We start from the raw sequence: 15,350 nt of genomic DNA, 5'->3' as shown, positions 1-15,350 counted from the left end.
GATCATAAGACTGAAGAGCAGTTTGCTACACTGAAAGTCCTAAGGACTTTGATTTGTTTCAAGTTCCTACTAAGCTTAGGGTAAAAAAAAGTCACATAAAATTTGCAACGAATTTAGGCTGAAATGAAATAGATTCACTTAGCTTTGCAACAGTCAGAATGTTTCTAGTGAGGTATTCACTCTTGTCAATGTACAAATAATGATAATATTAACTAATATATAGTGAGTGCTTACCACGTGATAGACATTACATTCACTAACTATCTAATTCGTAAGTACCACTGCCAAACTGGAGGTAGTTCTGGGAACAGGAGTGAAGATGGTGGTGATGGCACAGGTGGAGGTGGTGGGGTTAAGGAAGGGAGTTGAGATGCAGAAACCATAAAGACTGGAGGGGGGAGACTGAAAGAGGAAATGGTATTTATTTTCACATCAAAAACAGCAATGTCGGGGCGCCTGGGTGGCGCAGTCGGTTAAGCGTCCGACTTCAGCCAGGTCACGATCTCGCGGTCCGTGAGTTCGAGCCCCGCGTCGGGCTCTGGGCTGACGGCTCGGAGCCTGGAGCCTGCTTCCGATTCTGTGTCTCCCTCTCTCTCTGCCCCTCCCCCGTTCATGCTCTGTCTCTCTCTGTCCCAAAAATAAATAAAAAACGTTGAAAAAAAAAAACAAAAAACAAAAAACAAAAACAGCAATGTCATGTGGAAGAAAGATGAAGTTTTTATTGTTGCTATTGTTGCTGTCCGTGTGTGTGTGTGTGTGTGTGTGTGTGTGTGTGTGTGTGTGTGTGTATGCGTAATCTTAGACATTTAGAGGAAAGTCTAGGGACAAAGTGACTGAGTTTGACACTGGGCTCAGTAAAGCTGAGTGAATCAAGTATTCAAAGTGTTAAAAAACATATGTATTTTCTTTGAAGGGTATTCTAAACCCACACACAGGAAGACCCAAACACTTCCTGAGTGATCTCATCTGTAAGAGCTATTGAGAGGGGAAATCCCTGCCCAGGATGAAATGATCCAGAAGTACGAGCTTCCAAGGCTAAGGTTCTATGACTGTTAAATTAGTCTGAGGTTGACACTTCTGGAGACAAAGGACTCTTGGACAGGTATTGGCAGCCTGACTAACGCAACAGCTGACAGTACCTAGAATTTTGCTGCCTCTAGTCAGGCCTCCACATTCTGTAAAGAGGCAAAGATATTTCTTTGGCAGTTCCCACAAAGCCAGGCTTTCCTAGGCATCCTTCTTCTCCTGTCTTCCTTTAGCTTCGTTGCTACAGAAATGCCCCAGTTGCAGTTAATCTTGCTTTGATCACAGCTTCTTTTAAAAAGTCAATTTCGTCAGTTTCATTCTTATTAAACCGTAAAAGACAAATACGTCCGTCACTATTGAACTAGTTACCTTTAGAGGTACAACCACCTAGGCCAGCAGGACAGGGGTTAATAACTTAACACACTACGTTTAAGAACTTGCCTGCCCCTTCTTTTAAATTTTCCTTTACTGGGAGCCATGTAGCATGTTGGAGCATTTGAGAAACTTCTTAAATTATAGATCCCAGATTCTGTGGGCAGCAGAAGGGGACGAGAAGCTACACTCTCTTCCCAAGCAATGGTGCTTAGAAAGAAAAGAGTCAAGATTCTGAGGGAAGGGAAAATGCAGTAAGAAAAGAGGAGTAAAATGGATCTGCAACGCAAAAAGAAGAAAAGAAGATCTTGAACTACGAAATGAGGAAGAATGACATGAAGAGAAGGAAAGGAATTGCTTCTCCCATAGGACAAAAAACAAAACAAAATAACAACAACAAAAAACCCCATCTCTATATAACATGGGTTATTTAAAAAGAAAAATCTCTACCCACGTTATAAGACAGATGAACCTCAAGTTAGCAATATTGAACCCTGGCAGAAGATAGAAGTCCAAAGGTGACAAATTGCAGGGGCTGGCATCTTGAACTTGACATCTTTCCTGAGATTCTTTCAGCTGTGGTTTGGGCAGTTGTGTGCTGGGTGGCTGGAGACTGCATGAAGACAGATTTTCTGATTTCAATGCATTTCATGCTTTTAATGGGAAACTGAATCCATTTTCTTCAGACGGGTACCCTCAGATTGTATAAAGGTAAGAAACACCTCTCAGCATGAATAAACTCCTCTCAGCAAGAACAAAATAGAAATACACATGAAAGTTAATTTGGCTTTATCTTTTGAAATGGCAGGTTTCTGGAAAAGAAAACAGGGTAGCTTTTTCTTCATTAAAAACAAAAATTGCTTTTCTAACACTGTGTGAGACCAAATTCTGTTGAAAAGAAAAAGCTTATGCAGGATGTGAAAAGGTTGGCCCTTTTGTTGGGAGGGAGACACCAGCCATAGATGTCAGCCCAGGAAGGCTGGACATGCATTTCTCCTACTGACACACATGACTCAAGAGGCTACAGCCTGTGTTTTGTTTCTGTCCACCTGAATGCAGACATACATGCAGAATTCTAGGGAGGAACAACTGGAAACTTGCAGGACTTATGTGGAAGCTTTATCAATAGGATTATTGCTCCCTTTCAATACAACTTTTCTCAATGGGAGTATCAGCACAAAATAAGGAATCTAATTATCACATACATTTGCAAGAGGACTTACCTTCTTAGAAGGCATGATCCCAAACAATGGAAACATTAAACCAGGCAGCAAAGCTGTTACTGACAGAGGCAAAGCTTCTGTAAGCCAAAATGTGGCAATGACAAAGAGTGTGTAGGCACATTCTGCTTCCTGGAAAGAACAAAAGAAAAATGCAAGGTGAAATAATGAGGCTGGGAAATCATTAATCAAATCACATCCACATTTGCTGAATGGAGCTGTGTCACCGAGAAAGTAAGAGGAAACTCTGGAGGTCTCTGAACCTTTAAGTTGGGCAGCAAATAATTATTTCTCAGGGATTCTAAGAGCCAAAATTTAATAAAATGAAAAACCAAAGACAAAAAAGTCCTCAGTTTTTAATTTTCATTCACCTTCCTTCGAAACAGATAACAGCATATAGTCAATTTTCTGTGCTCATATCGGTGTGTATGAATGCTTGTGTTCACTTTTATTTGCCTATAAAATGCCCTCCCGGTTCTTCTGGAGTGTGTAAATAGCCAAGTTACTGTCTTTCCCCTGGGGCAAGACATATATGACTTTTGAATGCGTTCCCTGGTGCCTGTTGGTGGCACATGTACACCTGCCTTCCTCTCCTACTAAAGGGCGTAAATCAACCTAGAAAAAACTTTTTGCTGTATTTTGCTTCAGATAAAGAAGGGCAGTGCCAAGCTACATGAGATGAATGGGACTAAATGAGCTCCTAAGTAACATGGACCTGGAGTTTAAGAGCCTCCTGCTTTGCTTTTTAGAAAGACAGCTGAGCTCCTGGGGAAACACAGAGAGACTCAACAGAAATGAGATTCTTAACAGAATCTGTTGCTTTGCTAGGTATAAAATTGTGTGTTTCTGTTTTACGATGTTGTTAAAAAATGGTTGAGATTTGGGGCTCAAGATGGCAGAACTGAACTTGCCTCCTCCCATAGACACAACAAATCTATAGCCACACATGAGATAATTTGTTCAGAAAAATAAACCTAGGAACTACCTTAATAGTTTCCTTCACAACAAAGGATAAAAAAGCCACATCTGGACAGGTAAGAGAGGCAGAGATGTGGTCTCACCAAAAACCCTGTGTATGGTATGGTGACCCACAATTAGGAGATATCTCACAAATATGAAGTTACTCCCTGAGGAGTGAGGGGTTTGTGCCCCAGATTGGACACCTCAACTCTTGGGATCTGTACCACAGAGAGGAGGCCCCCAAATCTCTGGCTTTGAAAACCAGTGGGGCTTAGGTTCAGGTGAACCATGAGGCTGTAGGGAATGGAGATTCTACTCTTCAAGGGTTCATGTACAAAGTCACCCACCCTGGGACTCAGCACAAAATCAGCAGTTTGAAAAGTGCTGAGACCATACACGAAGGAGAGTCATTTGCTAATCTTAAAGTGTCTTCCAGAGGGGCAGAGCCTGTTAGGATTCTGTCCAGGGAAAGAGGTGCTGGTTGGTGCTATTTTTGCATTCTCCCCTTGCCTTGTGGTATCCACCCCTATGGCCCCCTCCGCCCTGCCAGAGCTGGGAGGCTGAGTGTCCTACACTCACAGCCCTGCCAAAGCTAGCAGGAAAGTGTACCCACCACAGAATATGCCCCTCGAGTGCCTGGCTCTGCTGGCCAGGGAGGACAGCATTTCTGGGCACTACGAGTCTACAACAATCAGAGAGATAGTTTTTGGCATGCTACCACCTAAAGAAACAAGAAAAAATACAAATAGTCTAACTTTGTACCTAAAGGAACCAGGAAAATAACAATAAAGCCCAACATTTGTAGAAGGAAAAAAATAAAGATCAGAGTGGAAATAAATAAAATAGACACTAAAAAGACAAGAGAAAAGATCAATGGAACTAAGATCTCGTTCTTTGAAAAGATAAACAAAACTGAAAAAGTTTTAGCTAGACCTACTAAAGAAAAAAAGAGAGAGGGCTCAAATAAATAAAGTTAGAATATCAGATAAGTTATACCTGACATCAAAGAATTACAAATAATCATAAAAGACTACTATGAAAAATTATATACCAATAAACTGGACAAACTAGAAGAAATGGATAAATTCCTAGAACTATACAATCTTCTAAGACAGAATCATGAAGAAATAGAAAATCTGAAAAGACCAATTACTAGTAAGGAGATTAAGTCAGTAATCAAAAACTCCCAACAAAGAAAAGTCCAGCACTGAAGAGCTTCACCAGTGAATTCTACCAAATGTTAAAAGATCTAACACTTCTCATTCTTTTTTTTTTAATTTTTTTTCAACGTTTTTTATTTATTTTTGGGACAGAGAGAGACAGAGCATGAACGGGGGAGGGGCAGAGAGAGAGGGAGACACAGAATCGGAAACAGGCTCCAGGCTCCGAGCCATCAGCCCAGAGCCTGACGCGGGGCTCGAACTCACGGACCGCGAGATCGTGACCTGGCTGAAGTCGGACGCTTAACCGACTGCGCCACCCAGGCGCCCCTAACACTTCTCATTCTTAAGCTTGTCCAAAAACTGGAGAGGAGGGAATGCTCCCAAACTCATTTTATGAGACCAATATCACCTTGATACCAAAACCAGAAAAGGACACATAAGAAAAAAATTACAGGTCAATCTCCCTAATGAACATAGACGCCAAATCCTCAACAAAATATTAGCTAACTGAATTCAGTGGTACATTAAAAGGATCATGCATCATAATCAAGTGAGAATTATTCCAGGGATTCAAGGATGGTTCGATATCCACAAATCTATCAAGGTGATATACCACACTGATATAATGAATGATAAAATTTATATGATCATCTCAATAGATACAGAAAAAGCACCTGACAAAATTCAACATCCTTTTATGATAAAAACTCGACAAAGTGGGTATAGATATAATAAAACTCAGTATAATAAAAGCCATATATGACAAGCCCACAGCTATCATATAATCAATGGTAAAAAGCTGAAAGCCTTTCCTCTAAGATCAGGAACAAGACACAGATGTCCACTCTCACTACTTCTACTCAGCATAGTACTGGAAGTTCCAGCCACAACAATTAGGCAAGAAAAGCAAATAAAAGGAATCCAAATTGGAAGGAAGAAGCAAAACTGGCACTATTTGCACATGACATAATATTATATAGAGAAAATCTTAAAGACTCCACCAAAAACACTACTGAGGCTAATAAATTAATTAAAATTGCAGGACACAAAACAACTATAATTTTTTGTGTTTTTATATAGTAACAATGAACTATAAGAAAATAAATTAAGAAAACCATCCCATTTACAACTATATCAAAAAGAATAAAATATCTGGGAATAAATTTAACCAGGAGGTGAAAGATCTGTATCTTAAAAACTATGACACTGACAAAAGAAATTGAAGACACAAATAAATGGAAAAATATTCTGTGCTCACGAGTTTAAAGAATTAATGCTGTTAAAATATCCATATTACCCAAAGCACTCAAGAGATTCATTCCTGTCAAAATTTCAATGAAATTTTTCACAGAATTTGAACAAACAATCCTAAAACTTGTATGGAACACAAAAATATGAACAGCCAAGCAATCTTGAGAAAAAAGGACAAAGCTAGAGGCATCATGCTCCCTGATTTCAAATGATATTACAAAGCTATAATAATCAAAACAGTATGGTATTGGCATAAAAACAGACTCATAGATCAATAGGACAGTATAGAGAGTTCATAAATAAACCCACATATATATGACCAATTAATTTATGACAAAGAAACCAAAAGTATACAATGGAGAAAGGACAGTGTCTTCAAATAATAGTATTTGGAAAACCGGACAGCCACACGCAAAAGAATGAAACTAGACCACACAAAAATTAACTCAAAATGGATTAAAGACTTGAATGTAAGAACAGAAATCACAAAATTACCAGAAGAAAACATAGGCAGTAAGCTCCCTGACAATGATCTTGGTGATACCTTTTTTTTTTTTTTTTTTGATCTGACTCAAAAGGCAACAGCAACAAAAGCAAAAATAAACAAATGTGACTACAACAAACTATAAAGCTTCTGCATAGAGAAGGAGACTATCAACAGAATAAAAGTTAACCTAATGAATGAGAGAAGATATCTGCAATTTATACACCTGGTAAGGAGCCAATACCCAAAATATATAAAGAATTCATAAACTCAGTAACAACAACAAAAAACAATTAAAAATAGGCAGAGGATCGGAATAGACGTTTTTCTAAAGAAGACACACAGATGGCCAACAGGCATATGAAAGGTGCTCAGCATCACTAATCTTCAGGGATATGCAAATCAAAACCATACTGAGATCACCTCACACCTGTCAGAATGGCTATTAGGAAAAGGAAAAGAAACAGTAAGTGCTGGCAAGGATGTGGAGGAAAGAGGAACACTTGTGCACTGTTAGTAGCAATGTAAATTGGTGCGGTCAATTTCCAGCCCCACTGGAACACAGTGTGGGGGTCCTTCAAAAAATTAAAAATAGAACTACCATATGATGATCCAGTAATTCCATTACTGGGTATTTACCTGAAGAGTATGAAAACACTAATTCAAAAAGAGATATGTACTCTTATGTTCACTGCAGCATTATTTACAATAGCCAAGGTATGGAAAGTACCTACGTGCCCATTGATGGATGAATGGATAAAAATATGGTATATGTATGAATACCCCTGAGCCATAAAAAAGAATGGAATCTTGCCATTTGTGGCAACATAGAAGGCCCTCCAGGGTATTGTGCTAAGTGAAATAAGTCACACAAAGAAAGACAAATACCACATGATCTCACTCATATGTGGCATCTAATAAAGAAATGATCACACAAAGTCAAACCAAGCCAAACTTATAGATACAGAGAACAGATTGGTGGTTGCTAGAGGGGAGGGGTTGGGAAGGCAGACAAAATGGATTGAAGCGGATCAAAAGGTACAAAATTCCAGTTATAAAATAAAAAGTCATGAGGACATAATGCATACAGCATGGTGACTACAGTCAATGACATTGTATCTCCAATTTGCAAGATGCAAAGAAAGTAAATCTTAAAAGTTCCTATCAGGGGCGCCTGGGTGGCGCAGTCGGATAAGCGTCCGACTTCAGCCAGGTCACGATCTCGCGGTCCGTGAGTTCGAGCCCCGCGTCAGGCTCTGGGCTGATGGCTCGGAGCCTGGAGCCTGTTTCCGATTCTGTGTCTCCCTCTCTCTCTGCCCCTCCCCCGTTCATGCTCTGTCTCTCTCTGTCCCAAAAATAAATAAAAAACGTTGAAAAAAAAAAAAAAGTTCCTATCATAAGAAAGAAAAAAGAAAAAAAATGTAAATTTGTATGGTGACAGATGGTAACTAGATTTACCGTGGTGATCATTTCACAGTGTATACAAATGTGGAATCACTGTGTTCTATACCTGAAACGAATCTAATGTTGGATATCAAGTATATGTCAATAAAAAAATGGTTAAAGTATATTATCATATTTGGCTTATATAAATAATTTTGAAATGAAATCACCTGGAGAGTACTAAGTGGTCAACAAAAGTTAGCATCTATTATATGGCTTTGTTTGGCTCCCACAGTGCTCAATCTCTGCAAATCCTGAGTTGCATTTGAGAAGTTTACAAAAACTGCTGTCTGAGTTTAATGAGGTGTTTTACTTATGATTTTCCCAGGGCAACAAAATTCCTAGCTCTGCTGCCCTCTGATTCACCCATGTCAGGCTGAATCCTCTGAGCCTGGTGTTTAGTCATCTGGCATCCCTGCACTTTCAGCCGGGGGTCTAAGAAATCCATAGTAAACGGGGCGCCTGGGTGGCGCAGTCGGTTAAGCGTCCGACTTCAGCCAGGTCACGATCTCACGGTCTGTGAGTTCGAGCCCCGCGTCAGGCTCTGGGCTGATGGCTCAGAGCCTGGAGCCTGTTTCCGATTCTGTGTCTCCCTCTCTCTCTGTCCCTCCCCCGTTCATGCTCTGTCTCTCTCTGTCCCAAAAAATAAAATAAACGTTGAAAAAAAAAAAAAATTAAAAAAAAAAAAAAAAAAAAAAAAAAGAAATCCATAGTAAACTAGATTATGTTATGTCTTCATTGTGTTATCTTTTTAAAGGAGAAAGAATAAAGGTGTTTGGATGTTGACAGGTTTATAGAAAGTCTGCCTCTATAATCTTGACAACAAAACAACGAGACAAACCTGAGCCTTGACTGAAACTTCTGATTTGCTCTGAAGAGACTTTGTGAATACTAGCTTAATTTAAAATGCCAGTGCGTGAGAACGACCAGGCCTGTGTTTTCTCTTGTTGAGAACACGTGAAGTTCCTCCAAAGTTTCTCCTTACGACTTTGTTTTCTACCATATTTGCAAGAACCCAGATTTCAAAGAAAAACGAAGCCTTTTATTGTCTTGCTCTTCAGCCACAGCCAGATCACCTATCCATCCCCTGTCATTTTTCTCTCAGATCTGCCCATCAACCTCCACCCCACTTCCTCCACTGCAGGCAAGACTGTTCTTCCTGACCAGATCATCTTCCACTTTGATTTTGTCATTCCCTTGTATAAAGCCAGATTAAGGGACTAGCCACCCTGAAATCTATTTGTAGTACCAATCTATAACGGACTGCTAAAACAAAAATAAACGGAAAAGATGGTGCTAGCTAACATAACCCCCGTTTCATCTCCATATGGGTCTACTTCAGCTAAACTTCATACTCTGCTCAGTGGCCGACTTTTTAAAACACAATAAAAAGCAAAATTTCAAGTATCAAATTATTAGCTTCCCTAATAACTTTCATATTTTAACTGGCCCAGCCCGGACTTAAAATCAAGTCAGTGATTTTCAGTTGTTTATTGAAAAGAATCCAAAATCCTCATCTTGCATTCGAGGCCACTTGAACTCTAATTATAATAAGACTTACCCCAAATACTTTCTGACATCAGCTATTTCTTTAAACGTATTTTTTTAAGTTTATTCATTTATTATTTCTGAGAGAGAGAGAGAGAGACAGAGAGAGACAGAGACAGAGAGACAGAGAGGAGAGGGCACACAAGTAGCGGAGTGGCAGAGAAAGAGAAGGAGATACAGTATCTAAAGCAGGCTCCAGGCTCTGAGCTGTCAGCACAGAGCCCAAAGCGGGGCTCCAACTCACAAACACAAGATCATGACCTGAGCCAAAGATAGACGCTTAGCTTAACCAAATGAGCTACCCAGGTGCCCCTCAGCTCTCTGTTTCTAAGGAGTTTATTTATGCACCTTCCTGATACATTGGTTCTTATCCCTGCTCCTCATTATGCAGCCTTTTTCTGAACTTTAATACATAATGTTCAGCCAGGCAGTCATACCAGTAAGCCCCCAGATGCCCTTAAGTGGAAGCTTCTACCTGCCTGTAACCATACTCTAGACCCTTGGACCATTTGATCCAGTTTGACTGGATGAAGTTCATCCAGTTCGATTTGGATGAAGCAGTTGGAAGCTGGTGACCCTAACAAAATATGATTTATTTGACTCACGATGGTGTGTGTGTGTGTGTGTGTGTGTGCATGCATGCACGCACATGTGAGTGTTTAATTTGAATCATGATTTACAAACCAAATTTCATATTAAAAATAAAATCTGAATTCCTGGCTTTCCTTGAAAAAAAAAAAACTAATGAATTTGGTAATATTAGGATAATATTCTTCCATGTCAACAATTCTCCAGACTCAAGCAGAGCTTATCCTTCAAGACAGACTTGTGCTTTTCAGTTCTGCACAGCACCTCTGCACCATTTCACTTTATTCTCTTATCTGCTTGGCCTCTGTTGGCATTTGAATAAAATCTCTGGTAGTAAAAATGCTACCTAGATACTCTGCCTTGCAAGTAAATCTGTCTTTACCATTTCAGAACCAACATTTGGACTGTTTGTTTGAATTTCTGTGTGGCCCATGGACCAGTAGCATCAGCATGAGCCTAGAGCTTGTGAGAAATGCAGAAATCAGGCCCTTCCCCAGACACACTGAATCAGAATCAGTATTTTCAGGTTCCCCGGGTGATTCGTATACAAGTTAAAGTTTGAGAGGCAGTGGGTTACTTCCTTTTTCCCTTTTCTCTTTAACTCTGGCCTCCAATTTGGAAACCAGATACAGGTTTCCAGGTACTGCTCCCAGGTAAAAATAAACTGCTCAAATTTAATCCCTAGATTTAGAACATATTTTGAAAAGTTGTCCATCCTTCAATGTAAGGTTCAAATTTATGTCTTGTCTATGGAGCTTCCCCCAAACACTCAAACACATTTTATACTTTTGCATTTGAGTCTCAGGAGATTTTAATTGCAGCTGGCTAAGGCACCATATCTGCATTGTCCCTAAGAGCTGCCTTCCCAGAATTTGTGGCAAGTGCCCCATTTTTCATATCTTGAGGAAAACTTAAGGTCTAGAAAAGGAGGAATAGAGAATTCTCTCTCTGGGTGGGCAAGATGGCAATCTCAGTTTTCTTGGGATAGTGCTGGTTTACACCTGACATACAGGTATTTTTCTGATTAGCAACCCTTTTCATTCTCAAAAGTGTCCCTCTTTTGGCTGATAAGTTATAGTCACATCCTATTGATATCTCCCTCCAGTTCCTGTTTTCTATTATGTGATCTTCCTTGGTCAGGCTTGGAGTCATGGGAAGGAAAGTGTTCTTTCCCATCAACACTCTTCAGGCATTTAACAACAGAAGGTTAATCCAGACACAATGTTAAGCATTTTTTTAAAGAACCTAATATTAAAATATGTCGAATTATTTTTAAAAATCAAATATCTGTGAATATTCTTGTTAAGAAGTAACAAAAGAGGGACAAAAACATTTCATTGTTTTCTGTTATTCGTATCTATTTAAAAAACACTAATATTAGGGTAAGGAATTTTTGGTGACTAGGTTCTTCTAATGAAGGAAAAAAAACAGACAACGCGTAAGTTGTCTGTGCTGCCACTGAAGGGGTATCCTGGATATCTGGTTCAGTTCTGAGGTAGAGGAAAAACTCCTTCATTTTGTCAGTAGAAAGCTGCAGACTGGCCCATCGTGTCTAGCTCTCCCATATTTATCTCCTGGTGATCGCTTTAGTTTTTCTCTTCCATCTCTTTTTCCACCTTCTTGGCAAGCCCCCCATCCCTAAAATAGAGCTGCCCCGCCATTACCACCACCACACATCACAACCACCACTACGGCCACCACAGGCAAATAATGATAAAGCCACAGTGAAAGGAGACCGATGTCCGCTCAGTTAGATTGTGGGCGAATTGTTTTACCCTCTCTTCCAATGCCTCTCAAGTCTAGTAGAAATCACTGATATCTTATTCAAATGAACTCTGCAACTACAATTTAATTTAATTTTTAAAAAAGTAATAATTTAAATAAAATTTTGTTCTAGAAATAGGAAAGCACTTTAGTATGAGTTCTTGAACTGAGTCAGAGCAACACAATCATGTCCACTTCTTTGGTGTTTATTGTGAAGGAAAATAGAGTAAGAAAAAAAAAAAAAGATTCCAAACTCTAAGACTGATCTTACAAAAAGGATATTTAAAATCATGATTCAGTCTCAAGATGCTACACGAAACGAGGGTGGGGGAGATGAGACAGCTTTTCCAAATAAAAATACCTCAAAATAAAAGAAAAAAAATTCTGTTCAAAAATTTATCTGCTCTCTACGATTTCCAAAAATTACATGGGCAAATTCAGCAAACAAACCACATCCAGCCAGACAAAAGGCAGTTGTGCAGAATGCAGATGTTGTAAATTCTGTTACGCAGTATGAGGTTTAATGTCACTTAACCACGGTCTCCCACTCTGTGTGTGTCCGCTGTGCCTCCCTGGCTCATTTAGGGCCATCGCCACTTTTTCTGTTGCATGAAGATTCTCTCAAATACCAGACAGAGATGAAGCTATTAAGTGCAGACTAATTACCAATATGAACAGGAGATTCCTGTTTTCTGACATTAAAAAAAGTATTAGAATCTTTCTAGCAATATATCTTTAATTTTTTTTTTCTATTTTTTAATTTAAATTCAAGTTAATAAAGATACAGTGTAGTCTTGGCTTCAGGAGTAGAACCCAGTGATTCATCTCTTACATATGACACCCAGCACTCATCCCAGCAAGTGCCCTCCTTAATGCCCATCACCCATTTAGCCCATCCCCCCACCCACCTCCCCTCCAGCAGCCCTCAGCTTGTTCTCTGTATTTAATTTTTTTCATGTTTACTTATTTTTGAGAGAGAAAGAGAGACAGGGAGACAGAGACAGAGCGTGAGCAGGGCAGGGGCAGAGAGAGCGAGGGAGACAGAATGTGAAGGAGGCTCCAGGATCTGAGCTGTCAGCACAGAGCCCGATGCGGGGCTTGAACTCATGAACTGTTAGATCATGACCTGAGCTGAAGTCAGAGCTTAACCGACTGAGCCACCCAGGTGCTCCTGTTCTCTGTATTTAACCGTCTCTTATGGTTTGTCTCTCTCTCTGTTTTTTGTTTTGTTTTGTTTTGTTTTGTTTTGTTTTGTTTTAGTTTATTTGTTTATGTTGAGAGACAGAGGCAGCACAAGTGGGTGAGGGGCAGACACAGAAGGAAAGAGAATTCCAAGCAGGCTCCACACTGCCAGCACAGAATCCGATGCAGGGTTCGAACCCACGGAGCTGTGAGATCATGATCTGAGCTGAAACCAAGAGTCGGACGCTTAATCAAATGAGTCATCCAGGCACCCCAACTTCCCTCTCTGTTTTTATCTTATTTATCCTTCCCTTCCCCTATGTTCATCTATTGAGTTTCTCAAATTCCACCTATGACTGAAATCATATGATATCTGTCTTTCTCTGACTGACTTATTTCACTTAGCATAATACCCTCTAGATCCATCACGTTGTTGCAAATGGCAAGATTTCATTCTGTTTCATTGTCGAGTAGTATTCCAATTATTAAATAAAATATTGAGAACATATGAAAAAATAATATAACACTTGTACACTTCATATTTTTAAAATGTTGACAACTTGCTATATTTGCTTGAATTTTTTAAGTAAATAAAACATTCCACGTATAGTTCGGGACATATAAACTACTCCATTTCCTTCTTCTTGGTCAATCCTTAAAGTCAACCACTGTCTAAAATGTGGTTTGTACCCTTTCTACCCATGTTTTTGCGATTTTACTACATGTAGACATTAATACATTATAGACAATAAACACCGCATGGTTTTAAAATTAAACAAGGCTTACTGTCTATATCATTTTTTAACTTGTTTTACTCATGCAAAAAATGCCTTTTTACCTAATTTCCCATCTTACTCATGTATTTCAAATGTGTTCATATTGATACATGTAGACCTATTATTAATTCATTTTAAATGGATATGGCATTTCTTTTGATGCATTTATTACAATTCATCTGTCCATATTTCTACTGAAGGTTTAGGGCTCTTTCCCCAACATCTTTGTACCCTGCCTCCATGTGGATATCAGGAAAGAGATTTTCAAAGCTCGAGTATATATCTAAAACTAGTAGTGAAATTTCTAGATGGAAGGCGTGGATTCTAACTGTAGTGAGTATTGCTCAAGTGATGTCTAAGATAGTTGTATCTGTTTATATCAGTACCAACAATGTGAGAGAGTTCCATTTCACCAACCGTTGGTATATTGGGCTAATTGATTTATTTGACAATCTCATGGTAAGAAAAGCTCCTCTTAATTTAATTTGCATTTGCTTGAATACCACTGAAGTATTTTTTTCATGGTAATTGAACATAATTGTTTCTCTCCTGCAAATCACCTTATTTATAACCTCTTATTCTTCTGTTGCTTCTTTGCTTCTTTTTTTCATGAATCTGTGGAGTTACCTTTTAGATTCTTAATATTTATTTAGAAGTTAAATATTTTCAAATATTTTTCTTAATGTCTGGCTCGCCTATGCAATTTGCTTTATTGTATTTTTGGTTGACAAGTTTTTAATTTTAATGCAGTTATTTTAAAATGTTCTTATTTTTAAAAATTTTTACTACCTTGTATGAGAAATTCTTCCTGTATTATATACTCCCACGGTTTTTTCTGAAGTTAAAACTTTTCAAGAGTAGGGCCTTGATTTCCTTATATAGGAAACTGATACCTTATTTTTCCTAAATGGGTAGCCAAAATGTCCTGGCTTTTTAAATTGGATGGTCTGTCTTTTTCCCACCAATTCCTGTTGTTACCCATTTCTTATGCCAAATTTCTATAAGTGAAGGCACATTCGTTTCTGGCCTCAATCACAGCCACCTTTTAAAAATCACTTTCTGCAAAATTGTTAAACTCTTTTAATTATTATAGCTTTTTAACAAGTTTTACAATCTGTATCTCAAGTCCTTCATCTTATATTTTTCTCAAACTTGTCTTGATTCCCCTATTGTTTTCCTTAGATTTGGAGTGTTTCATTGCTGTGTTGATTTCATTTTCAGTCTTTCTTAATTATCTTTTTGCATGCTGAAATTTATTTTCATATTTATCCTGAGGGGTATTTCTTTTATCTTTGTGTTTATTTTTTCTATATTCATTATTCCTCATCCAGAAGCTTTACAGTTGCCTCCAGTAAGTCCTTAGCTTCCAATCTAGAATGTCTTATCTTGGCAGCCTGGGGTCCTGCCCTACCAGGACAATGCAAATCCAATCATCTAGCTGGATCCAGTAGCTTGAGTCAGGTGCTGGGTGGGAGGCTGCGTGTCTGCCTCCTATGAATGCTGCCACAGACAGTCGTCTGTCTTTTTCCCCCTCTCCCCACAGCTGCAAGAAAACTACTCTCTGGCACTTAGT

The 15,350-nt window shown here is 38.9% G+C and overlaps 1 protein-coding gene across 2 annotated transcripts in view; it reads right to left on the bottom strand.

Annotated features, from left to right (window-relative positions):
* SLC13A1 (solute carrier family 13 member 1) overlaps positions 1-15,350 on the bottom strand; it is a 143,135-nt gene that overhangs the window by 118,027 nt on the left and 9,758 nt on the right. For both annotated transcript variants that reach the window (XM_058724441.1, XM_058724442.1), the window contains exon 2: positions 2,622-2,750. In XM_058724441.1, the coding sequence (XP_058580424.1) occupies positions 2,622-2,750 (129 nt within the window). The remainder of the gene's footprint in view (positions 1-2,621; positions 2,751-15,350) is intronic.

This window comes from Neofelis nebulosa, chromosome 4 (genome assembly GCF_028018385.1).
Source record: "Neofelis nebulosa isolate mNeoNeb1 chromosome 4, mNeoNeb1.pri, whole genome shotgun sequence".
Taxonomy (NCBI): domain Eukaryota; kingdom Metazoa; phylum Chordata; class Mammalia; order Carnivora; family Felidae; genus Neofelis; species Neofelis nebulosa.
This window is presented reverse-complemented; position numbering and strand designations above follow the sequence as displayed.